This window comes from Lepidochelys olivacea, assembly GCF_965140295.1.
Source record: "Lepidochelys olivacea isolate rLepOli2 genome assembly, chromosome: 10".
NCBI classification, from domain to species: Eukaryota; Metazoa; Chordata; order Testudines; family Cheloniidae; genus Lepidochelys; species Lepidochelys olivacea.
Window position 1 is genome coordinate 15971236 of NC_140420.1, and position 25382 is coordinate 15996617.

A 25382-nucleotide genomic window follows, 5' to 3' on the forward strand; every position below is an offset into this window, starting at 1 on the left:
TTAATAGTATCCAATTTGCAAATGAATTCCAATTCAGCAGTTTCTCGCTGGAGTCTGGATTTGAAGTTTTTTTGTTTTAAGATAGCGACCTTCACGTCTGTGATTGCGTGACCAGAGAGATTGAAGTGTTCTCCGACTGGTTTATGAATGTTATAATTCTTGACATCTGATTTGTGTCCATTTATTCTTTTACGTAGAGACTGTCCAGTTTGACCAATGTACATGGCAGAGGGGCATTGCTGGCACATGATGGCATATATCACATTGGTGGATGTGCAGGTGAACGAGCCTCTGATAGTGTGGCTGATGTTATTAGGCCCTGTGATGGTGTCCCCTGAATAGATATGTGGGCACAATTGGCAACGGGCTTTGTTGCAAGGATAAGTTCCTGGGTTAGTGGTTCTGTTGTGTGGTATGTGGTTGTTGGTGAGTATTTGCTTCAGGTTGCGGGGCTGTCTGTAGGCAAGGACTGGCCTGTCTCCCAAGATTTGTGAGAGTGTTGGGTCATCCTTTAGGATAGGTTATAGATCCTTAATAATGCGTTGGAGGGGTTTTAGTTGGGGGCTGAAGGTAACGGCTAGTGGCATTCTGTTATTTTCTTTGTTAGGCCTGTCCTGTAGTAGGTAACTTCTGGGAACTCTTCTGGCTCTATCAATCTGTTTCTTTACTTCTGCAGGTGGGTATTGTAGTTGTAAGAAAGCTTGACAGAGATCTTGTAGGTGTTTGTCTCTGTCTGAGGGGTTGGAGCAAATGCGGTTGTATCGCAGAGCTTGGCTGTAGACGATGGATCGTGTGGTGTGGTCAGGGTGAAAGCTGGAGGCATGCAGGTAGGAATAGCGGTCAGTAGGTTTCCGGTATAGGGTGGTGTTTATGTGACCATTGTTTATTAGCACTGTAGTGTCCAGGAAGTGGATCTCTTGTGTGGACTGGACCAGGCTGAGGTTGGTGGTGGGATGGAAATTGTTGAAATCATGGTGGAATTCCTCAAGGGCTTCTTTTCCATGGGTCCAGATGATGAAGATGTCATCAATATAGCGCAAGTAGAGTAGGGGCTTTAGGGGACGAGAGCTGAGGAAGCGTTGTTCTAAATCAGCCATAAAAATGTTGGCATACTGTGGGGCCATGCGGGTACCCATAGCAGTGCCGCTGATCTGAAGGTATACATTGTCCCCAAATGTGAAGTAGTTATGGGTAAGGACAAAGTCACAAAGTTCAGCCACCAGGTTAGCCGTGACATTATCGGGGATAGTGTTCTATCATCACCTGCAGTTGAGCATGACTAATACTTTCCAGACTCACTCTGACAAGTTAGACAATCTGGACAAAATTGTAGAATAGATTAAGACAGCACACTACACAATGATGAAAGTAACTAACTGAGAACTTGAGGGGAAACAGACACAGAAAATATGATCTTCCAAATTTAATCCTGCACAACTTGCTTGCAAACTTACAGTCCAGTACTCTGTAAAAATGGCATTGTGGGGTACCATGCTTATTTTTGTTTACTCCAGATCTGTCTACAAGCAACAAAGTGTTGTTTTGTTTTTTTTAAATGCCTGACTCCTGAACACAGCTTGATTAACTAAAGCTGGGATTTTGCCATCTCAGGCATCATCACACGTAATAAAGAAACCGGAAAAATTCTGCTCTTAATTACACAATTAAGAACAGAAAGAACCATATGATTATCTATTCTAACCGCCTGCAACTGCAGAGTCTATCAAAGAAATTTCTGCATCAAGTCTAATAATCTGTAGTTGAATGAGAGCATCTCTTAGAATAGCATCCAGTCTTAATTTAAAGACTTTAAATAATGGAGAATCCACCACATCTCTCTAAATTGTTTGAGTAGTTAATTATCTTCACTGTCAAAATAGTCCCTTTATTTGCAGTTTCAGTTTGTCTAGCTTCAACTTCCAGCCACTAGATCTAGTTCTGCTAGATTAAAAAAAAAACCTAGCTTCAGATATCTTCTTATACTAACACACAGTGGTCAAATCATCTCTTAATCTTCTCTATAAAATATACAGATTGAAATCCTTAGTCTGACATTGTAAGGCATGTTTTCTAGACCTCAGTCATTCCTGTGGTTCTTGGCTGAGCACGCTCCAATTTCCAACATTCTTTAAAAAGTATGACTATCAGAACAGGACACAGTATTCCACTTCTGATGTCATCAATATTGTATACAGAGGTAGTATCACTTCCCTTCTCCTACCTGGTATTCCCCCCAGAGATAGGCCAGTGTGGAAACAAGAGGGTTCCAGAAGTGTACTTGAGGACAGGAGTTGGCTCAGCACTTTGGGAACTTACTAATCACATTCATGTGTGAGGACAATATTGTAAGCTCCTGACTGGAAGCTGTTTGGGACAGGGACAGTGTCTACCTGTACATCTAGAGTGGAGCTCAGTGGTTTTAATAGGGGCCTTTGGCCACTCCCACAATACAAATAATAAATAATTAAAAGAGGAGGAGAAGGAATAAAACCACAAAGACCTTTTTCAAATGTTCAAGTTCATGAAATCCTGGTCCTGCTAAATAACGGCAAAACTCCCATTGACTTCACTGGGACCAAGACTTCACCCTCTATCTTTATCAAAGCTTGACCAGGGTTGACTCTAGAGCCACCCGACCGTGCGGCTCTGGATGTTTTTAAGCTTCCTTAGTCCACGCAAAGCACATGTCAAAATCCCTGCTATCCCTGAAAGCGCCACGAAGAAATGCTCACCCAGAGATCCTCACCATCCCACGACAGCACGAAACGCCACTCTCCAGCTGCGCTGCTCAGGCCAGTCCCCCACCTGAACAACCCTTACCAAAGCCACACACACACACAGAGAGAGGGAGGGAATCGCTCTTCCCGGCAATGCCACTTTTCAAGACCAGCATCACTGCATGAGGCAAACGAGACCGCCCGGGGAGCATCCCCCGCCAGCTCGGTACTTAGCCAGCCCCCCGCCCTGTCGTGCCCGAGCCCCCCGCCGGTGTTTCACAACAGCGATATGCCTCTTCCCGGGCGGCCCAGAAGGGAGGTAGCTCAGCTCGGGCTTTCTCCGTTTCCTTCGTCAGGGCCTCACAGCCCAGGAAAGAGACAACAGGAGCCGCTGGGACCCGCCGGCTTCTGCTGAGCTGCCCTTGGAAACGGAGCCTGCCCGCGGAGCCGCTTTCAGCTCGCTGGGGATCCCGCCCTCGCAGGGGCCCGGGAAGATGCTCGGTTTCCGCGGGGGCTGGGCGGGGTCCCCACTGAGGAGCCCCGGGGCGGGGGCGAGGGGACGCCGGCTGTTGCGGAGGGAGCGGGAACGGGGAGGCCTCCGGCAAGTGCCCTCCGCTCGGCGGCGGTGGGGTCGGCGGAGCTGTGAGGGGGTCGCGCTGGCGGCTCCCGGCCGTGCCGCCCGCGGGCGCCGACAGAGCGGGTCCGGGTCGGCGCCGTTCCCTTCCGGGGCAGGGGGGAAGGCGGAAGTGCCGTGTGGGGCTGGGGTTGGTGCCGGCTGAGGGCCCCCGGCTGCTCCCCGATGGTGTGTGGCGGCTGCCAGCCCCAGACTCTCTCGCTTCGGGCCCAGTATGGCGGCGGCGGCGGGGGGAGCCGGGCAGGAGAAGCAGCTCGCTCCGGCCCTGCTTAGCTTCTTCATCTACAACCCCAAGCTGGGGCCCAGGGAGGGAGAGGTACGTGGGGCAGCCTGGGCTCGGTGTGTGCGTCCGCGCAGGTCTGGCTGGCGTGGGAGGGGTGATGCCTATCGGAAGGGGGGGGTCTATCGCTGCAAGGGAGCGTGTGGGGGTGTCTTCACTGGAGGTCGTTGTCTGCCTTGGCGGGGGGGGGAGGGGAACGTCTGTGTGTCTGGATGGGGTAGGGAGGGGCTGTCTGAGGGGAGAGGAGTGGGCCACATCTGTGTGTCTGTCTGAGGGGCGGCGGGGGGGGGGTTCCCCTCACCCATTGTTCCCTCACCTTTCTAACATTCACGTGGTGATTCCCAGCCCCACTTTCCGCAGTTCTAGGACCCCGGTGAAACACCAGTGATGTTGCCTTGCGACGCTGCTGCACCACCAAAAGATATTCTGACTCTCACACTTGCACTGGCAGACAGGCTAGTGCAATACAGCTGTCAGGTTTCCGCCCCAGCCGTTCTGTTTATCCCTTGACACTGGACAACAAAATGTCCTGTAATATTAATATCCTTACTTATGGAGCACCCATGGAGAAGGGCTGTTCTTAAGTGCCTCACAAGCTGTAAAGGGACGCTTTCAGGTTAAAAGTATGAGCTAAAAGTTTCCAGTATTACAACTGACCTTGAATCACCTTACCAATATTTGTGGTTTTACAATGACATACTTCTGTTTTTAAAATGATTTTTCCTCTGGTTTGTTGCCCTGTAAAAGTCCCACGCAAAAGACAGGGGAAACTGAAACTGACTAAGCAGGTGCAGCCTTGAACCTGACTAGACACAAAGTATCCTTTCAAAGCATAAAGTAAACTGAAAAATAGAGAAAATGCAGCTACTGTTATCTTAGGTATTTACTCTAACAATACATTAAAATATTCAGGGAAAAGTATGATTTTAAGATGAGGGGTCCCTATAGCTAAAACTTTAGCATTTAGAAACAAGGCTGCTTGACCCATTAAATTCCTGCAGCAACAAGGTTAAAAAACTCTCAACATTTCCCAACATAAAATAAATGCAGGCACATAAATGCATATGCAGATAAGTGAGTTGGGATCCATGGCACAGAAGTTGTTCTGAGCACCTGAGCTTGCAGGATCAGGGTTTAGAATTTTAGGGTTTTTAAAAGATCCTTCAGAAGTCTTTCATCTGCTTAGATGTTCCAGGTGCATACAATAATGCTAAATGTTTATACAGCACTTTTATTTACAAAGTGCTTTGTAAACATTAACCCATTAACTAACATCCCTGAGAGTAGGTATGCACATGATGAATCCTTTCTGCTTTCACAAAAGGTATCTGTTAACAACAGTGTTTATGTACTACTTCTGAGTGAGTCAAATTGATATCAAGATGTAAATATACATACTGAGCATTTGAGCAGCTAGATGAAGCTAGTAAGTTAACTGGCAATAGTAATGGAAGACTGATCTACCAAGCTATCACAGATCAATACAGATGACATACTATCTTTAAAACAGCCATCTGATACGTTGTAGTCTATCTACCTATCTTCCTGTAGTTTCATTTGTTAGATTTAGGATACTGATTTCATCTATGTAGGTACTTGTATGGCCCCAATCACTATATCTGATGAACTATTGTGGTGCACTGTTAAACAACTGCCACATGTCTCCACTTCAACAGTAAATGAAGTAATATCTTAGTATATTTTGTGCATTGGTTATAAAGTGCTGTGGGGTATAAGTTGCTATATTAGTAGTAGTGGGTTATTTTTGTCAATGCAATGATTTGTTATAATGTACTTTTCCAAATATTTACAACAAAAAAAGTGGAGCATTTAACTTTATTAAATTTAATAGTGTCCACCTCTAAAATAATGTATCTAGAATGTACTTGTTTACTAGAATTTATTTGAAATGTCTAAAATCGAAAATTGTAGATAACAGCAAATTGCATGGCTAACATCACAGTATTAGCTTTCTGTTTATAAATTCTGCTGAATCCTGAGGCTAACAATTTAAAATAAGTGTGCTTAACTTTTGTAGTGCACCTGAATTCTTTGCTAGCTAATGAGAAAAATAAAAAGCTTTCTTCTGAGAAACAAGGCAAACTTTAATGTTTGAAGGGGTCTATTTTCTTCTCATTGTGAGTGTGAATTAAATATACATATTGAGAAGCAAACTTATTTTTGACTTCCTGCCTTAAATATGTGGTGTTCCTGTGTACAACTGTACAGTTGCATTTCACTTCAGCTAAATTCCAAGTGATTCTTGTGCGTAACTTGTATAATATACTGCATTTGTAAAGAACGTTGAGATCTTTTTTGATGGCAGGCCTTGTTAATGTGCAGTGTATGACTTTTATTTATTATTATATAAGCCTGTTTGGTAATAAGAGAATTTTTAAACTCTGTTAAGTAAACTTAAGGAAGCTACAGTTTATTTTGAAAAATTACTTTATTTTGGATCTCTGCTATTCTATTTAAAATTTAGTCATCTTTATTCTTATTTCAAATTGTAGGAGGAAAAGAAGATTCTTTTTTATCACCCAAATGAAGTAGAAAAGAATGAAAAAATTAGAAATGTTGGATTATGTGAAGCTATAGTACAGTTCACAAGGTAGTAAAGTATTACTGTTTGCATAGTTTATTACAGTATAACAAATTGTATGTTTCCTAAAATTTTGTTCCAAATATATTATTTTTCCAGAACCTTTAGTCCATCAAAACCTGCAAAATCTTTGCATACTCAGAAGAATAGACAGTTCTTCAATGAACCTGAAGAAAATTTCTGGATGGTCATGGTATTTATATGCATGATATATACCTTCCTAAAATGTTAAAAATTGCTAAATACATTCTGCATTGTCTGATGCCAGTTTGTTCCACTTTCTAGGTAGTACGGAATCCCGTAATAGAAAAATACCACAAAGATGGAAAACCAGTCATAGAGTATCGAGAAGAAGAGTTACTGGTAATGTTTAGTTATTCTTTCTTTCTAATTTCCCTTTACTTTTCTAATTAAATATTTTAGTTGTAAATTTTAAAAAAAATATAGCTAGCAGTGTCTTTTAGGTCAGCTTATATCTATAACATTTGGCTGTTGTAAAACTGATTTAAGAATATGACTGCAAACTGGAAATAAAGTAGAACAGAGCATTTTGCAACAAACTCTAAAAGGGAAGAAAGAGACAAAGATATAGGAAAAAATATCCAAAAAGGAATTTAGAACCACACAATAAGAACAGCAGTGAAATTATGTAATGAAATGTCATTAAAAATAACAAATTGAGAGATCTATTGAAATTTCAAGGAACAGGCCAATACAATTAATGATCCAACATTGATTTAATTTGAAGAGTTTATGAAGAAATCTTCCTTATTACATTTAACTATAGCCGCTTCTGTTACGATCCTAAGATTATTTATTGATCATCTTTGTTGGAAAATCAAACATATCATGTCTGCCAGGAGGCTTCATTTCAGCACTGTAATATCATCATTTCACTTTAACTGTAAGCAGGCAGAGTAATTAGCCAGATGGCATAATTTTAAAAAAATGTTTATTCAGGCTTCCTGTGTTCTTTAAAGTTTGTGCATCATGTTTTTATTCCTCATTGTGTTCTTAAAGAAATCATTCCAATAAAACAAACCAGTCTTACTCCTCTTGCCAGAAAACAAATTAAAAACCTAGTCTGGGTCAACATGTCAGCCCAGTGATGAGTAGATGTGGAGTCCTCCCCTACTCTTAACTCCTCACCTGCCCTGAACTCCTATGCAGGGTGAGGGGAAAGCTGATTTTGAGCTAACTACTCTTCACTAATGACCAGCTAGTGCCCAGCACTTATCACAATTATAGGTTGTTACTTTAGTCATATTACTTTTTCAGTACATATTATGGTTTAATAATAGTAATACTGTTAGGTTTACATTTTACAAGGAAAGAGAAGTAGAAAATAATTCATGTGTATACTGAGAAAATACTTAATAGGAGTACTGTCTTTAGTTAGTTTTTTCAGCCATAGCCAGTAACTGCTAGGAGCTTTTGTTTTTGATTTGTGTAAGAGATGTTCTAGTCTTTCTTTTAACTACCATGTGTAAGCCAGAATATAGAATGTGCATGGCATTTGTAGGTCAGTCATAATATTTGGAACTGTGCCTATTCTTGTAATGATGACCTATTATTGGCTGTTTCACAGGACAAGGTTTACAGTTCAGTCCTACGGCAGTGCTATAGCATGTACAAGGTAAGGGTAATAGATTTATAACAAGATTATCCTTTGAGAGAGGGAGATAGACCACCCTCTGCACCCTACTATCTGAGCATAAACAAATTACTCACTCCTTATGGGGTGCCAGTCTGATCCATGCTGTCCATTTCTTTCTGAGTTGTAGTAGTGGCAGTGGGGAGGATATGACAGAGTGCTTTTGCGGTCCTCAGTGCTGTTCTTGAGTTCACTGTAATAGGAGTAGTAAAACCATTCCCAATTTCTGTGAAAACTTAAATTAATTCCTTCACATAGTTACAGATCTTGATTGACAGGAGGTTATCCCAAATCTGCTGAGGCTACACGTCGTCTAGGTTAGTGAGTTTGTATGGAATTGAGGAAACAGGAATTATGTGGGTAGCAGTTTAGTTCTTATTTTTCTGATTTTAATCAAGTTATGAGTAACTGTTGTACTGTATTTACACAATTGCCCAACTAAGATTGCTTTTTTTTTTTTTTAACCTATTAGCTTTTTAATGGTACATTCCTTAAAGCCATAGAAGATGGAGGTGTAAGGGTTCTAAAAGAGAGATTAGAGAAATTCTTCCATCGGGTAAGTTCTTACTGTTTATTATTAGAGAACAGACAATGTGTTTGATACCAAAGAGGAAACAAAATGCACAAGTGCCTGCACGGAAGAGCTTCTACTCTCTGTGTGTGTGTGTGTGTCTCTCTCTCAGCAATGGGAAGACTAGAGTGAATGACTAAGAATGTTTGAAAAATGTTTTGTTTAATATTATTATTGTCTCGCATCATGGAAGACTCTTTAGAAGGGATTTGAATAAACAGAGTGATAGCTTGAAGGGCTAGAATAGGATGATCATCTGTTACAGATAAAATCATCTTAATATCCATGTTTAGAAAACCGTTAAAACCTTAATTATAATCAAGTATGATTAAACTTTTTCTTTAATAGAGTTATTTGCATGACATAATTACAAAGCCTTTGGCAAATCACATCCACTTAGTTTTGTCGGACAATGGCAAAGTGTCTCTCAAATCCCGATGTGGAAAAGAACACCATACTACTGTTACCAGTTAGTCCTCTAGCTCCAACCTTGCTGATAATACATGCAGTGATGGAATTTCACTGATGGGATTTTTGTTTTCAGATTACTTTCAAAAAATGTGGGAGAGAAGAGACAGAATATTCCCTTCAATTTAAGGCACTGGACCAGGACTAAGGAGAGCAGTTTTCAGTTTGGCTCTGCCACAGACTTCTTACCTGATGCTGGGCAGGGCTATCTTAACACATGGATGGAAGAGAGGGGGGGCTATGTACAACTATAACTCTTGCATCCCCTACCTTTGTGTATTTGATTTTTCAACTTTAATGTTTATAGTGTAGTTTTTTGGATTTCATATAATACAGCATTAGATGTGATGTAGAACATCATGTGTATGCTGCAGGGTTTCCCCAAATAATACTTCTGAATATCAATAACTAGAAGAAATGGTAGGGTAGTGAAATAACTTCTAGGATCATAGAATCTTTTGTTCCTTGTGAGTAAATGGAGCACTGGTGTGTAACTTTCAGCTGTGTACCCAATTTTTTGTGCCGACTAGAACAGTCTGTGTGTTTTCTCTTGTGATAAATGTAATGTGCCATATCCAAAGCACTTCTGTAAGTATGACATTTTGTATGCATTTACATATTTGTTTTTATACCACAGAACTTCAAATAAATCAACTTCAATGTATAACATGCTTAAGTGCATTGTGGGATAGTTCATCACAGAAACATAATGGTCATCAGATCCATTCACCTGCTAATGTGGAATATGTTGGTGGATTGTTTTGTAGTGCAGTTGGTCGTACTGTTGGATGCTCTCTGGTTCCATGTTACCTTTGTATCACTGTTCTCTGGCTTTTCTGAAGTACCCTGAACAATCTTAATTTGGCTTCTTCATGTGATCTTAGATCAGCACCATTTCTCCCTACTTTGTCTTTTTAATAATATGGATAATAGAAATGCTGAAACAAAGATGCATATAGTGCTTAAAAAGTAACCAACCACTTCTTGTCAAGTCTTGGCATGCCAGTATTTCTGCATGGTTTATATCATAATCCATTATTCTAATGTATGACCTGCACACAACACAACTAGAAGAAAGAAGTGGAGATTCACTCAACACCAAGCTCTTCCAATATTTTTCCACATTTTCAAAAACACATACAGTAAATAAATTTTGTTCTGAGCCTTCTATATGTCTTACTCCAGCAGGTTTCTCTTATGTTTATACAGTAGAGGAGTTGCAGTGGACAGCAAATTAGGGTTTCCATTCCTTTAGGATTATTTTTAAGCAAAAAGAGGAAAAATGTTGCTTGATGCTTTTCAAGGCCAGGCACTTAGATTTCAGTTTGCACAAGTTGTTCCAAGCAGGTGGTCCGCTGCACCTGCACAGAACCCCATTGAAGTAATTGGGAGCCACACATTGGTACAGGGGAGAACTACATACAACAACTTACAGGATTGGGGCCTTAGATTGTTGGCTTTTTGGGGCAGGGAGCCTGTCTTTTTATTTGTCTGCAAGACATTATGCACATCTTTGCTCCTCGCTAATGATTCTAGTTATCATTGATCACGCTGAATGTGTATAAATGAGATTTAGCTAGGCTCTATTTTGTCCATGCCCCCAAAATGGATTTGTGAACTAACATCGTAAATAATTGTCAACTTGCAGTATGATATATAGGCTATCACTTAAGGTTTTGGTATAGAGCAAAAGTGCCCAAAAATTAACACAGAAAAGGTTAAGTTGAAATGTTAATTTTAAAGGCTTTATTATACCTTTTAAATATTCAGAAAACCATTAACTACCCTCCTTTCCTTTATATTTGTTCCTTCAGTACTTGCAAACACTGCATTTACAGTCATGTGACCTGCTGGATGTTTTTTGTGGAATCAGCTTCTTTCCATTGGATAAAATGACTTATTTGAAAATCCAATCATTTATTAATAGGATGGAGGAAAGCCTAAACATAGTCAAATATACTGCCTTTCTCTACAATGATCAGCTCATCTGGTAGGTATCAGACTAATGGGTGGAGGAGGGACATAATATGCATCTTAAAATAAATGACATTGCTGTATTTATTATTAGTAGTATTTTCATAGAGTGCCGAGGACACCTCATCATGGCTCAGGACTCCATTGTGCTAGATTCTGTACAGATACACACCAAAAAGACTGTCTCTGCCTCCAAGGAGCTTCTGTAGGGCAGACCTTTCATGTTGTGGGAAAAGATAGAACTATGATTGCTAGTGATAAATGAAACTAGATTCTCCACGTACGTGGGAGTGATAAATAATGAAGAGGACAGGTCACTGACTGAGAGCAATCTAGATTGCTTGCTAAACTGGGTGCAAGCAAACAATATGCATTTTAATATAGCTAAAAGTAAATGTATACATCTGGGAACAAAGAATGCACATCATACTTACACGATGAAGAACTCTATCCCAGGAAGCAGTGACTCTGAAAAAGATTTGAGGGTTGTGCAAGGTAATCAGCTGAATACGAGCTTCCAGTGTGATGTTGTAACCTAAAGAGCTAATGGAAGCTGGGATGCATAAACAGGGGAATCTTGAGTAGGTGTAGAGAGGTTATTTTACCTCTATATTTGACACTAGTGTGTCTGCTGCTGGAATACTGTGTCCAGTTCTGAGGTACACAATTCAAGAAGGATACTGATGGAGAGGATTCAGAGAAGAACCATGAGAATGATTAAAGAATTAAAAAACATGCCTTATAGTGATAGACTCAAGGAGCTCAGCCTATTTAGCTTAGCAAAGAGAAGGTAACAGGTGACTTGATTAGTTTATTAGTATCTAAATATGGAGCAAATATTTAATAATGGGCTCTTCATCTAGCCGACAAAGGTATAACACAATCCAGTCTCTGGAAATTGAAGCTAAACAAATTCAGATTGGAAATAAGACATACATTTTTAATGGTGAGAGTAATTAATTGGTGGAACAGTTTACAAAGGTTCATGGTGGATTCTCTATCACTGTCAATTTTTAAATCAAGATTGGATGTTTTTCTAAAAGAACAGCTCTAGGAATAATTCTGGGGAAGTTATGTGGCCTGTGCTATTGTGTTAAATGATCACAATGATCCCTTCTGGTCTTAGAATCTATGAATATAGAACAGTTGAGTATAGAACCTTTCCTAGTAGTTGTGGATAGTTTCCATTTTGAGAAACATACACATTGAAATTGGAAGAGCTGGCCACCCATGGAAAGGTCTTTCACTTACAATGTGATCTGGAGAATAAAAACTGTGGCAATTACTCAAACAGTGTGAACATATTTGGAGAGGACAAACAAGTTTTTCTTGTCAAGCAATGTTTTCTACAGAATTATTGAGACAGAGATGCAGTTTTAACACAGTTCAAGCTCACTGTGTAACTTTGTAGGCATACTTTCTTTTTTCTTTTTTTTCTCCAAGAAAGTTACAGAAGTCTTAAAAAAATAATCAGTGATGGTTAAATATTTGCATTTATTCACTTGTCAAGAATGTCACAGTGCACAATTTGAGTGTCAACAGGAAAGAGAAGCTGAGTTGCTTTACGGATGCTGGAGATTACAGTTGATAAGTGAAGAGACATGGAATTAATATTTTAAATGGTTTCCCTTTTTTTCTTAAATATTTAAGGCCCACGCAATCTTTCCTGAAAAAGGAGGATCTTTCTCATAGATTGGAATGACCAGTTAAAATTTGCATCCACATACAATGTATAAATAATGTGTCATCCCTTTTAACAGTACCTTATAGTCATTTCATCTAAGCCATAATGATTTCAATCAGTAATGATGGGCTTAAATCCTGGGGCCTGGTCCAGCTGAGTGGCTGAATCAATGGGAGGTGATGGTAGTCAACACCAGAGAATTTTTGGTCTGTTACCTTACAGTCAGCGTCTGCAGTGAGGATGTTGACTGCAGTTGAAACAGATGTTGCATAGTTCACTAATGCAGAAACCTTAAGCACACAACATGTAGGGTTGCCAACTTTCTGATTGCAGAAAACTGAACGCCCCTGCCTTGCCCTTTCTCTGGGGCCCCGTCCCTGCTCACTCCATTCCTTTCCCTCAGTTGCTTGCTCTCCCTCGCTCTCACTCACTCATTTTCACCAGGCTGGGGCAAGGGGTTGGCGTGCTGGAGGGGCTGGAGGATGCAGGCTCTGGGGCTGGGCTGGGGTAGAGGATGAGGGATGCAGAAGGGGCTCCAGGATGGGAGGTGGGGCCGAGGGCTTCAGAGTGGGGCAGGGGGTTGGGGTGTAGAAGGGGGTACCTTCTCTGGGCTGAGGGTGCGGGCTCTGGGGTGGGGCAGAAATGAAGAGTTCAGGGTGTGGGAGGGGGCTTGGGCTGGAGCAGGGGTTGGAGTGTGTGTGTGGGGGGGTGAGGGCTCCGGCTGGGGTTGCAGGCTCTGGGGTTTGGGGTACCAGAGGGGGCTCCAGGCTGGAGCCGAGGTGTTCAAAGTGTGGGAGGGGGCTCAGGGCAGGGGGTTGGGGTGCAGGAGATGGTGTGGGGTGCAGGCTCTGGATGGCACTTCCCTTAAGCGGTTTCCAGAAGCAGCTGGCATATTCCTCTGGCTCCTAGGCGCAGGAGCGGCCAGGACCAGGGGGCTTTGTACACTGCCACCATCCGCAGGTGCCGTCCCTGCAGCTCCCATTGCCCGCAGTTCCTGGCCAATGGGAGCTGCAGAGCTGGTGCTCAGGGAGGCGCCTGCACTGCAGGCAGGGACAGCACGTGGAGTTTCCTTGGCCATCCCTGCGCCTAGGAGCCAGAGGGACATGCCAGCCGCTTTCGGGAGCTGCGCAGAGCCAGATGGTGCAGCAACTGGACTTTTAGCACACCGGTTTTAAATGAAGGGAAGGAAAGTTTTGAGAAGTAATTCATAAACCTCATAAATGTGATAATCTGACATTAGTATTCGACATAAATACACTCATTATGTTAAACTGCGTGGGGCCATATTCTGAGCTGACTCACAATTTGTAGATCCCTTCTGACTTCTGTGGAGTTGTAAATCAGAGCAAAATTTGGCCACATGCTCTTAATGTGATGTGTGTGTTTGTTACAAAAAACAGAGCTGACTATCAATTTCTAATGGATGGTTTCTTTCTAATAGTGTGAACCAATATACTAAGTTAATAATTGCTGAAGATTTGAAACTGATAAGTTCCATATCAAAAGTGAAACATATAATGGGGAAAAGGACCTAGTCTGAACAAGATACTACCAGAATTACCATAATGTCTGAATTATTTTGTATTGAATCTTATTAATCATTAGGGTTCTTAGTAATTATTCACATCGTTAACACAATTAGCAGCTTTTAAAAATACTTTTTAAAACTAAAGACAATTTACGAATCCATATTTGATTTTACAAGCAAGTTATATACAACCAAAAAGTAATATTGAACAGCAGTACATTTTCAGCTAATCAGAACTATTTTTGATCCATCCTGATTTCATTTGCAGAAAATATTACAACGGATTGCATTTTTAACGGAAACAAAGAAGTTTATGGAGTTTGCTACATCAATGTAATTTAAAATGGACAACTCCTCTTCAGCTGTTTTTGATTTTAGGGTGTTTATTGACATGGTATACCTGCTTTTAGCATACTATATCACTTAAGAGTAGCTAGGCAAGGTTTTCCTATTCAAAGGCTCTTAAGAAGTGAGGAGAGAATGTGCACAATGTTTAGGTGAGAAATAATTTATAAACTATTATTTTAAAAAATCATAGTCTTCCTATATTTGTCTAGATACCAGTATTTAATGCACATAATTTGCTTGTGAAATCAAATATGGATTCATAAATTAGGAAAAGCCTTTTTATAGCTCATGATTTTATCTCTTTGTTAACTTGGATATGTTATTAGTATTGTAGGGGAATGAGCATTCTATTAAAAATTAAACATATACTGGGACTGTCTGTACAAAAGAAATTGGTGTATTGTCATGTAAGAGAACTGAGTTAATTCTCCCAGGAAGCTCTAAATTGTGGCCTGTCCAGCTCTTGGTTAGAAAGGTGTTGGCCATGAAGGAAGGCCATTAGAGAAATTGTTTTTCCTGCTTTGCGATCTACATTCTAACTTTTTTTTTTCCCCCTCTCTCATTCCAGGAGTGGATTAGAACAAGATGACATGAGAATTTTATACAAATATCTCACAACATCGCTCTTTCCAAGGCACATAGAGCCAGAGGTATGGATGTGTGTTTTTTTTTAACAGCACATATACTTTGCACAGATTTCTTGTACCGTATACACTATAGCAATAAGTACTTGAGCTGGAGCTCCTTTGATATAGAAGAGGGGAAGTTTCTGAAAGTGGGTTCTCCAACTTAGGAATTAATTCTTTATGCATACATTCCAGTCCAAAAAAAGCCCAAATTGATTGGCCTTTAGGGCACACTACAAAGTCTTACTTTTTGAGCAGGTATTTTTTGGGAGTGCTTTTTTTTGTAATTTGAAGATGTAGTGATATATTGATTTGTTTTGTTATGACTCTGCCTAGTGGTTGCATGTAGCCAGTGGAGGTCTGCTGCTGCTCAGGTTCTCTAATGGTTTTGTAATATATATTTAGCAGATGGTAAGTGTACTTCGAGTCCAGGATAGGTAGTTCTTTAGGTATGTCTATTTAAATCTGAATAAATATTGTCATAGAACTGTCAGTACAGTTCAGTTGGTAACACTCTAACTTCCAAGCCAGAACATCGTGGATTCTAATCCTATACCAAAGCTTGGGATCATATCAAATGCTAACCATACAGTGAACTAATATAATGCAGTACTGTATCCATATAAACTTCTTTTATATGAGGCCTTAATTTTGCCATTTTTGGTGACTGGCCAGGTGAATGTTAAAGAGCTCACAAACCTCCCTTTTTTTAAAAAAAAAAAAAAAAAAAAAAGTTAAAGTGCAGAGCTTGGGCTCAGAAAATCTGAGTTCGCTTCCTGTGTGACATTGAGTAACTCATACCACCTCTGTGTCTTGGTGTTCCTGTCCATCAGATAAAGAAGGTGATATTTACTGTATAGTTGTTGGAAAGCTTAATCCATTAATATTTGCATAGTGTTCTAGCTCTTAAAATGGATGGTGCTATGGAAATTCAAAGTGCTGCGATGAGATTGTGATCCTTGCTCACATTCCCTTTCTCAGTAAAGTTCATGCCAAGAGTGTGAGCTGTGATGGAGTGTGTGTGTGTGTATATAAATATATGGTATATTTGCCTATCCCATTGATGCACTCCCAAGTATTTAATTGCTTTCTAGTAAAGTGCTTTAGTATAGATGGAGTATAAAAGGCACTAAATTAAATCAAGTTCAGTTCTAAATCTAGTCGTGATAATTGGTTAATAGCAAAAATACAGTAAACAAATCAGCTTTTACTTTTTTAGAATAGGTCTGAACAGAGGCATTGTTAACGAGCAAAATAGAGAGCAGCACATGACAGCTGCCAGTGATCCAAGCCTTTGTCACCTCCAGCATGGCTGTGTCTGAAGACCGTTTAGAAACTTCAGCTAACGCAGAGTTTGGCTCCCTGCTTAATAGGTAGTATCCTACAGGGAATTGCTCATGCTCTGTAGTATACAATAGTTTCCAATTGGCTACTATGAAACTCTAACTATTAGTTTGAGACCTGGCTCCCTCTTAAAAGAAAGAAGAAAGGCAGAAGAACTGCCTTTCTTCTTATAGGATGTCATCTCAGTTACGATTAACAGATGCATTTGTTCTAACAGTCCCCTGCTTTTGATAAGAAGGTACTGGTGTTTTCAGTGAAGTGTCCTTGATCTTGGACTTGCTTCTCCCCTTTGTCCAGGTTTGCTGACGTTCAATATTTCTATGCAACAAAAATTATCTGTGTTTATAAAATTGTATATGTGCCTAGGTGTTATATGCATTGAGAAAATATCCAAACAGACAATGCAAGTCTGTAGATTCCTTACAGCAGAACAGTTTCTGAACAGCAGCTCACATTGTCTGCCAAGTGGAAATCAATCTTCTTGATTTTCATTTGTAAATCATTCTGCTGGGTCGTCATGTTTTTACAACTACCACCTGAATTAAAAAACCATTAAACTAATCAGATTTGAATTTTCTATATATAGAGAGCAGAAAATACTCCTTTTGTACTGTTACAGTACGAGTTGCTGCTAGTAATTGCTGTGTCTCCAGTTTTGCAAAACCATCTCCATTCTGTAATCCCCTTGTTTCCACACACTTGTAATTTTCCAAAACATTCATCTTTGGGGATAGAGTTTTCCATCTTTGCCATTAAGATGATTTGTTTTAACATTTTAGTGAAATCCATTCACTTGATTTTGATTAATTAGAGGATGAAAAATTATATTAAAATTTTCCAATACATTTGAAAGGTCAGCCTTAACTCTGCCTCTTTGCGCTTAAAATGTGTTTTCTTTATGGGCCAAGTTATACTCCCACTGCATCCAGTGAAAGGAGGAACAGTCCCAAATCATTTATAAATGATCAGTTAGTACAGTATGTCGTTTATCTTAAACAGATTTTCATGCAGTAACTTTAAATATACTATGTGTAGTCTTCATACTTTGCGTGATATTTAAGTTTCAGTGGGATGCACAAAACAAATCTGCAAAGATTTCTTATTTTGCTTGGACTTCAGCTAACTGTGAATGAGTTGTTCATTTCTCTCCCCGAGAAGGGGCAGGGAAAGGTGGCCAGTTTTGTCAAATGAATTCGATGGTCTTGAACATCTGTTCATACACATGGTAAAACCACCACACTTATGTGCGACCTGCTGATGGCCCATGAGCTGTGCAAGGTACTGCTGTGCAAGGATTGCACAACACCGACCTGCATGCTCCATAATTATCTCTCTCCTTTTTATGAGGACTAAATTCACTCTAATATAAACAAATAAAGTAAATCCTTATTAACAATGGCTAATGGGACTTAAATAATTTGCTTTTCTACTGATCTTTTTTTGCATACTGCAATTATATGTGAGAACAGCATGTTATTGAGCATAATTTTCATGTGGAGTTATTAGCAAATAACATGCACTTAGAGTTAATGCTGCTACAGATTAATCTGATGCTATTGTTTTCAGCCACCTCTGAGATTTTAATAGGCGTAATGGTTATATACAAAAAAGTAATATGTACTTATATGGGTACATCGACAGGGTATAGTGAAGAGACTATAATTTAAATAATACTTTACATTTTGTATAACATGAAAAATATATAGCCACCTAGGCTCAATACACTGCACAAATATTAATTGACTTTAGTAGAACCTTGCCCAAAGCCTGTGGCAGGGCCATGCTAGCACACAGGTCTCCAGACTCCAGTTCTTGTACCTTCCCCACAAGACCATCTTTCCTCCCATAACTGAATTAAAGGAGCTCTTGTAAGGTTTTAGAAATTACAGAAGTGAATGTTTCAGAAAACTACGGATTCTGCTTTATTTAGGTTCCTTGTGAGTCTGCACTACTGGCATCATATTAAGAAAGCGGGAGCTGGGATACCCCAGTACTTTCCCAAGGGAGTTTCAGAAAGGCTGCTTAACTGGGCCTTGGATGTCACTGTTGGTGTTCACAAGTGGAAAAGGAACAGTATTCCCTTAGCAGTAGAAAACCTGAATGTTAGAAAGCAGTAAGGATTCAAATTATGCAGCAGGTTACAACAGGTACCCCAAAAGGGAGCCAACTCCCCTGCAGGCAACAAAAATGTTGCAAATATGTAGACTTGACTATAAACAACAAATAGGAAAATAATGTAGAATATTCAACAACTGAAAATTAGAGATGAATAAACATTATGTGGATGTTGAACTACAGCTATATTAAAACCACATCTGTATTAAAATTGAAGTTTTGATATCATTTGAGGGTTTCCTTTAAGAGCTTTAGTTAGGATGGTTGGCTAGTGACCAATGTATTACCTAGATAAAATGCAGTTCAACCGTGCACAGCTTTACCAGTGTGAGATGTAGCCTGTGCTGCGGTTAATATAAGAAATGTTAGGATATTAATGAGGAAGCAAGGATGGTCTTGTAGTTATGGCACTAGACTAGGACCTAGGAAGTGTGGGTTCAGTTTCTGGCTGTTCCACAGACTTCTTGTGTGACCATGAACAACTCACTTAATCTTCTTCTGCCTCAGTTTCCCACCTGCACAATGAAAATGCTTATCAACCTGACAATGGTGGTGTGAGGATAAGTTCATTAGAGTTTGCTCAGATACCATGATGACAGGAGCCATAAAATTACATTAAAAGAGCTATATATCAAAGTTAAAACTTAACTCATGGAACTTTTTTCAGATTAATAAATGTAAAACCAAAATGCCCAATTTTCTAAATATTGTTGTCATTTATTCTTATTCCATCCATTATGCATTAATGGTGTATTTCCTAGCAAGAGAGGTATAGTCTGCAGTCTGTCAATTGTGGACAGTTTCTTTAGCTACTGCAGAACAAAGAGAAATGGAAAGAAATGTCCCAAACTGTTTGTTTCCTGTTTGTTTTCAGTTAGCAGGAAGAGATTCCCCAATACGTGCAGAAATGCCAGGAAACCTACAACACTATGGAAGGTAGTTCTTATCATCTGTCATACGCTATACTGTTTCTTCCCTTCAGAAGGAAAGCTAGGCTCTTGGTGCACAGAATAAAAACTGAATGGTTTGTTTAGGTAGGAGTGTAAATGAATTCCTGGGACTAATTTCTACACCCAGATAATCCCATAGGCTTCAGTGGGGTTGCACAGAGGATAAATCCATGTAGATTTTTGGCCTATGATGTGAAGAACCTGCTTTAGATCTACTGCATACCTATTTCCTTCTTGCTGTTCTTAGCATGTTGTACAGAAAGAATTTTAGTATTTCTCCAATTCCTTTTCCCCAAGCAATAAGATTTGTCATACAGGAGCAAAACAATGGTCTGTCCAGTGACTTGCGTATCACAATGGCCTATATATTAAGTGCATCAGTGAGAGACTTTTTGCATTTGGCCAGTGTGTGACCTTATTCTGAATAAAGGGTTGGGTCCTTCTTGGCCCCCTGTTTCCAGAGCACAAAATGTTGCTTTCTTTAATAAAAACCCCGGTTTAGTGTTTTCCACTTCTTCAGCGTGAGCGTAAAATCAGGGTGGGTTCTAGCTCACTTCAGTCTTGCAAAATTCTGATGTTTTTCACATTTGTATATATTGTTAGGGAGCAGAAGAGTGAGATGTACCAGAGAGTACATTCTGTAGTCATCACTGATAGGGTATTCCTTTTAAAAGCTCCTGGAGAATTTATTGGGTTTCCCTGATCATCTACGTATTTTTTATCTTTATTTCCCTAGCTCCAAATTATTTTGATGCTAACATACTAAGTCTTTTGAGGTTTTTTTTGAGGGCCTGTTGGTAAATACTGTTGCTTCCCTGAACAGTAGTCACCCTTGATCAAGAAAAGGCTGTTGAAAGGCCACTGATCACTTGCAACTCAGTCTTGAACCACAACATTCTGTTTATCTTGATCTAAAAGAACCCTCTTTCTGTGCATTCTCACAAAGTTTACTCTAGACTAAGGCCCTGATCATTCAAATTCTTACTCACATGCTTAATTTTAAACATGAGTAGTCTCTTTGAAGTTGGGACCTAAGTCTTTCAGTTAATTTGAAATTACTAATTTGACATGGACACATGTTCAGATCCTACGGTGACAGGGAGTTATATAAGTAACTGGGTAGACAGAAATTCTTTGTGTTCAAATGTATGCATGTATTTAAAAAGTTGTTTTAAAAAATTGTTCATGTGCTCATAAATTGTTTTTATTGAATATAAAAATGAATTATATCTGTCCTGTTTAATTCTGGTTTTTAGGTTTCTTACTGGACCTTTAAATCTTAATGATCCAGAAGCAAAATGCAGATTCCCCAAAATATTTGTAAACACAGATGGCACTTATGAAGAACTTCATTTAATTGTTTATAAGGTACCAAACTCTCTCTATTCCAGTGTATTGTGAATCCAGCCAGGAGGAAAACACTGCTGTTTTATTTCTGAATCCATGCAGGAAGGTGCATATGGCACGACCAGCTTAGAACAGTGAGAGAGGGAGCTGTCTGAAGGTTCAAACTTAAAACTTCAAATATTCTTTTTTCTGAATTCTCTGGGTGTCTTTTGGAGGCTTTGGTTTAATCCAAATGATGCAAACTTGGCAAAAGTCTGTCTGTATTCCTTCCATGTTGCTTTACCAGCAGTGAACTCAGAAAGCAAAATATGCTAGCCAGGTGTAATATTTTCTCAGAGCTCCTTACCCTGGTTTCTGGCTAGTGCCAACCCTAAGCTAAAAAGGTTATATTTGTGTTATAAAAAGGTTTACATGTGGGTTAGAACTGGTTTAACTAAATGGATTTTAAAACTGATTTTACTTTAAAGATTTAGTATGTCTACACTACGGAATAAGGTCGAATTTATAGAAGTCGTTTTTTTAGAAATCGGTTTTATATATTCAAGTGTGTGTGTCCCCACAGAAAATGCTCTAAGTGCATTAACTCGGCAGAGTGCTTCCACAGTACCGAGGCTAGAGTCAACATCCGGAGCGTTGCACTGTGGATAGCTATCCCACAGTTCCCGCAGCTCCGCTGCCCATTGGAATTCTGGGTTGAGATCCCAATGCCTGATGGGACTAAAACATTGTCGCGGGTGGTTCTGGGTACATATCGTCAGGCCCCCCTTCCCTCTCTCCCTCCGTGAAAACAAGGGCAGACAATCGTTTCGCTCCTTTTTTCCTGAGTTACCTGTGCAGACGCCATACCACGGCAAGCATGGAGCCCGCTCAGGTAACCGTCACCGTATGTCTCTTGGGTGCTGGCAGACGCGGTACGGCATTGCTACACAGTAGCAGCAACCCATTGCCTTCTGGCAGCAGATGGTGCAATACGACTGGTAGCCGTCCTCGTCGTGTCCGAGGTGCTCCTGGCCACGTCGGCTGGGAGCGCCTGGGCAGACATGGGCGCAGGGACTAAATTTGGAGTGACTTGACCAGGTCATTCTCTTTAGTCCTGCAGTCAGTCCTATTGAACCGTCTTATGGTGAGCAGGCAGGCGATATGGATTACTAGCAGTCGTACTGTAACATCTTCTGCCGGGCAGGCAAGAGATGAGGATGGCTAGCAGTTGTACTGTACTATCTTCTGCCGAGCAGCCATGAGATGTGGATGGCATGCAGTCCTTCTGCACCGTCTGCTGCCAGCCAAAGTTGTAAAAGATAGATGGAGTGGATCAAAACAAGAAATAGACCAGATTGGTTTTGTACTCATTTGCTTCCCCCCCTCCTCTGTCTAGGGGACTCATTCCTCTAGGTCACACTGCAGTCACTCACAGAGAAGGTGCAGCGAGGTAAATCTAGCCATGTATCAATCAGAGGCCAGGCTAACCTCCTTGTTCCAATAAGAACAATAACTTAGGTTCACCATTTCTTATTGGAACCCTCCGTGAAGTCCTGCCTGAAATACTCCTTCATGTAAAGCCACCCCCTTTGTTGATTTTAGCTCCCTGAAGCCAACCCTGTAAGCTGTGTCGTCAGTCGCCCCTCCCTCCGTCAGAGCAACGGCAGACAATCGTTCCGCACCTTTTTTCTGTGCGGACGCCATACCAAGGCAAGCATGGAGGCCGCTCAGCTCACTTAGGTAATTAGGAGCACATTAAACACCACACGCATTATCCAGCAGTATATGCAGCACCAGAACCTGGCAAAGCGATACCAGGCGAGGAGGCAACGTCAGCGCGGTCACGTGAGTGATCAGGACATGGACACAGATTTCTCTGAAAGCATGGACCCTGCCAATGCATGCATCATGGTGCTAATGGGGCAGGTTCTGCTGTGGAACGCCGATTCTGGGCTCGGGAAACAAGCACAGACTGGTGGGACCGCATAGTGTTGCAGGTCTGGGACGATTCCCAGTGGCTGCGAAACTTTCGCATGCGTAAGGGCACTTTCATGGAATTTTGTGACTTGCTTACCCCTGCCCTGAGGCGCATGAATACCAAGATGAGAGCAGCCCTCACAATTGAGAAGCGAGTGGCAATAGCCCTGTGGAAGCTTGCAACGCCAGACAGCTACCGGTCAGTTGGGAATCAATTTGGAGTGGGCAAATCTACTGTTGGGGCTGCTGTGATGCAAGTAGCCCACACAATCAAAGATCTGCTGATATCAAGGGTAGTGACCCTGGGAAATGTGCAGGTCATAGTGGATGGCTTTGCTGCAATGGGATTCCCTAACTGTGGTGGGGCCATAGACGGAACCCATATCCTTATCTTGGCACCGGAGCACCAAGCCGCCGAGTACATAAACCGCAAGGGGTACTTTTCAATAGTGCTGCAAGCTCTGGTGGATCACAAGGGACGTTTCACCAACATCAATGTGGGATGGCCAGGAAAGGTACATGACGCTCGCATCTTCAGGAACTCTGGTCTGTTTCAAAAGCTGCAGGAAGGGACTTTATTCCCAGACCAGAAAATAACTGTTGGGGATGTTGACATGCCTATATGTATCCTTGGGGACCCAGCCTACCCCTTAATGCCATGGCTCATGAAGCCGTACACAGGCAGCCTGGACAGTAGTCAGGAGCTGTTCAACTACAGGCTGAGCAAGTGCAGAATGGTGGTAGAATGTGCATTTGGACGTTTAAAGGCACGCTGGCGCAGTTTACTGACTTGGTTAGACCTCAGCGAAACCAATATTCCCACTGTTATTACTGCTTGCTGTGTGCTCCACAATATCTGTGAGAGTAAGGGGGAGACATTTATGGCGGGGTGGGAGGTTGAGGCAAATCGCCTGGCTGCTGGTTACGCACAGCCAGACACCAGGGCGGTTAGAAGAGCACAGGAGGGCGCGGTACGCATCAGAGAAGCTTTGAAAACCAGTTTCATGACTGGCCAGGCTACGGTGTGAAAGTTCTGTTTGTTTCTCCTTGATGAAACCCCTCGCCCCTTGGTTCACTCTACTTCCCTGTAAGCTAACCACCCTCCCCTCCTCCCTTCGATCACCGCTTGCAGAGGCAATAAAGTCATTGTTGCTTCACATTCATGCATTCTTTATTCATTCATCACACAAATAGGGGGATGACTACCAAGGTAGTCCAGGAGGGGTGGTGGAGGAGGGAAGGAAAATGCCACACAGCACTTTAAAAGTTTACAACTTTAAAATTTATTGAGTGACAGCCTTCTTTTTTTTGGGCAATCCTCTGTGGCGGAGTGGCTGGTTGGCCGGTGGCCCCCCCACCACATTCTTGGGTGTCTGGGTGTGGAGGCTATGGAACTTGGGGAGGAGGGTGGTTGGTTACACAGGGGCTGTAGTGGCAGTCTGTGCTCCAGCTGCCTTTGCTGCAGCTCAGCCATACACTGGAGCATACTGATTTGGTCCTCCAGCAGCCTCAGCATTGAATCCTGCCTCCTCTCGACACACTGCCGCCACATTTGAGCTTCAGTCCTGTCTTCAGCCCGCCACTTACTCTCTTCAGCCCTCCACCTCTCCTCCCGGTCATTTTGTGCTTTCCTGCACTCTGACATTATTTGCCTCCACACATTCGTCTGTGCTCTGTCAGTGTGGGAGGACAGCATGAGCTCGGAGAACATTTCATCTCAAGTGCGTTTTTTTTTTCTTTCTAAGCTTCACTAGCCTCTGGGAAGGAGAAGATCCTGTGATCATTGAAACACATGCAGCTGGTGGAGAAAAAAAAAAGGGACAGCAGTATTTAAAAAGACACATTTTATAAAACAGTGGCTACACTCTTTCAGGGTAAACCTTGCTGTTAACATTACATACATAGCACATGTGCTTTCATTACAAGGTCGCATTTTGCCTCCCCCCACCGCGTGGCTACCCCCTCAACCCTCCCCCCTCCCTTTGGCTAACAGCGGGGAACATTTCTGTTTAGCCACAGGCAAACAGCCCAGCAGGAATGGGCTCCTCTGAGTGTCCCCTGAAGAAAAGCACTCTATTTCAACCAGGTGACCATGAATTATATCTCACTCTCCTGAGGATAACACAGAGAGATAAAGAACGGATGTTGTTTGAACGCCAGCAAACATACACTGCAATGCTTTGTTGTACAATGATTCCCGAGTACATGTTACTGGCCTGGAGTGGTAAAGTGTCCTACCATGAAGGACGCAATAAGGCTGCCCTCCCCAGAAACCTTTTGCAAAGGCTTTGGGAGTACATCAAGGAGAGCCGCGAATGCCAGGGCAAAGTAATCCTTTCACATGCTTGCTTTTAAACCATGTATAGTATTTTAAAAGATAAAATACTGGAGGTCCCTTACTCCGCCTGCTGGGTCCAGGAGGCAGCTTTGGGTGGCTTTAGGGGGTACTGGCTCCAGGTCCAGGGTGAGAAACAGTTCCTGGCTGTCGGGAAAACCGGTTTCTCCGCTTGCTTGCTGTAAGCTATCTACAACCTCATCATCATCATCATCTTCTTCGTCCCCAAAACCTGCTTCCGTATTGCCT

The 25382-nt window shown here is 41.5% G+C and overlaps 1 protein-coding gene across 1 annotated transcript in view; it reads left to right on the forward strand.

Annotated features, from left to right (window-relative positions):
- Window positions 1-3443: 3443 nt before the first annotated feature.
- Window positions 3444-25382, forward strand: part of CCZ1 (CCZ1 homolog, vacuolar protein trafficking and biogenesis associated) — a 36187-nt gene continuing 14248 nt past the window's right edge. The window contains exons 1-10 of the mRNA XM_084642268.1: window positions 3444-3667; window positions 6145-6242; window positions 6333-6426; window positions 6519-6596; window positions 7822-7869; window positions 8360-8443; window positions 10741-10916; window positions 15029-15110; window positions 19420-19481; window positions 20752-20863. Of these exons, the coding sequence (XP_084498394.1) occupies window positions 3566-3667; window positions 6145-6242; window positions 6333-6426; window positions 6519-6596; window positions 7822-7869; window positions 8360-8443; window positions 10741-10916; window positions 15029-15110; window positions 19420-19481; window positions 20752-20863 (936 nt within the window). The 5' untranslated portion in view covers window positions 3444-3565. The remainder of the gene's footprint in view (window positions 3668-6144; window positions 6243-6332; window positions 6427-6518; window positions 6597-7821; window positions 7870-8359; window positions 8444-10740; window positions 10917-15028; window positions 15111-19419; window positions 19482-20751; window positions 20864-25382) is intronic.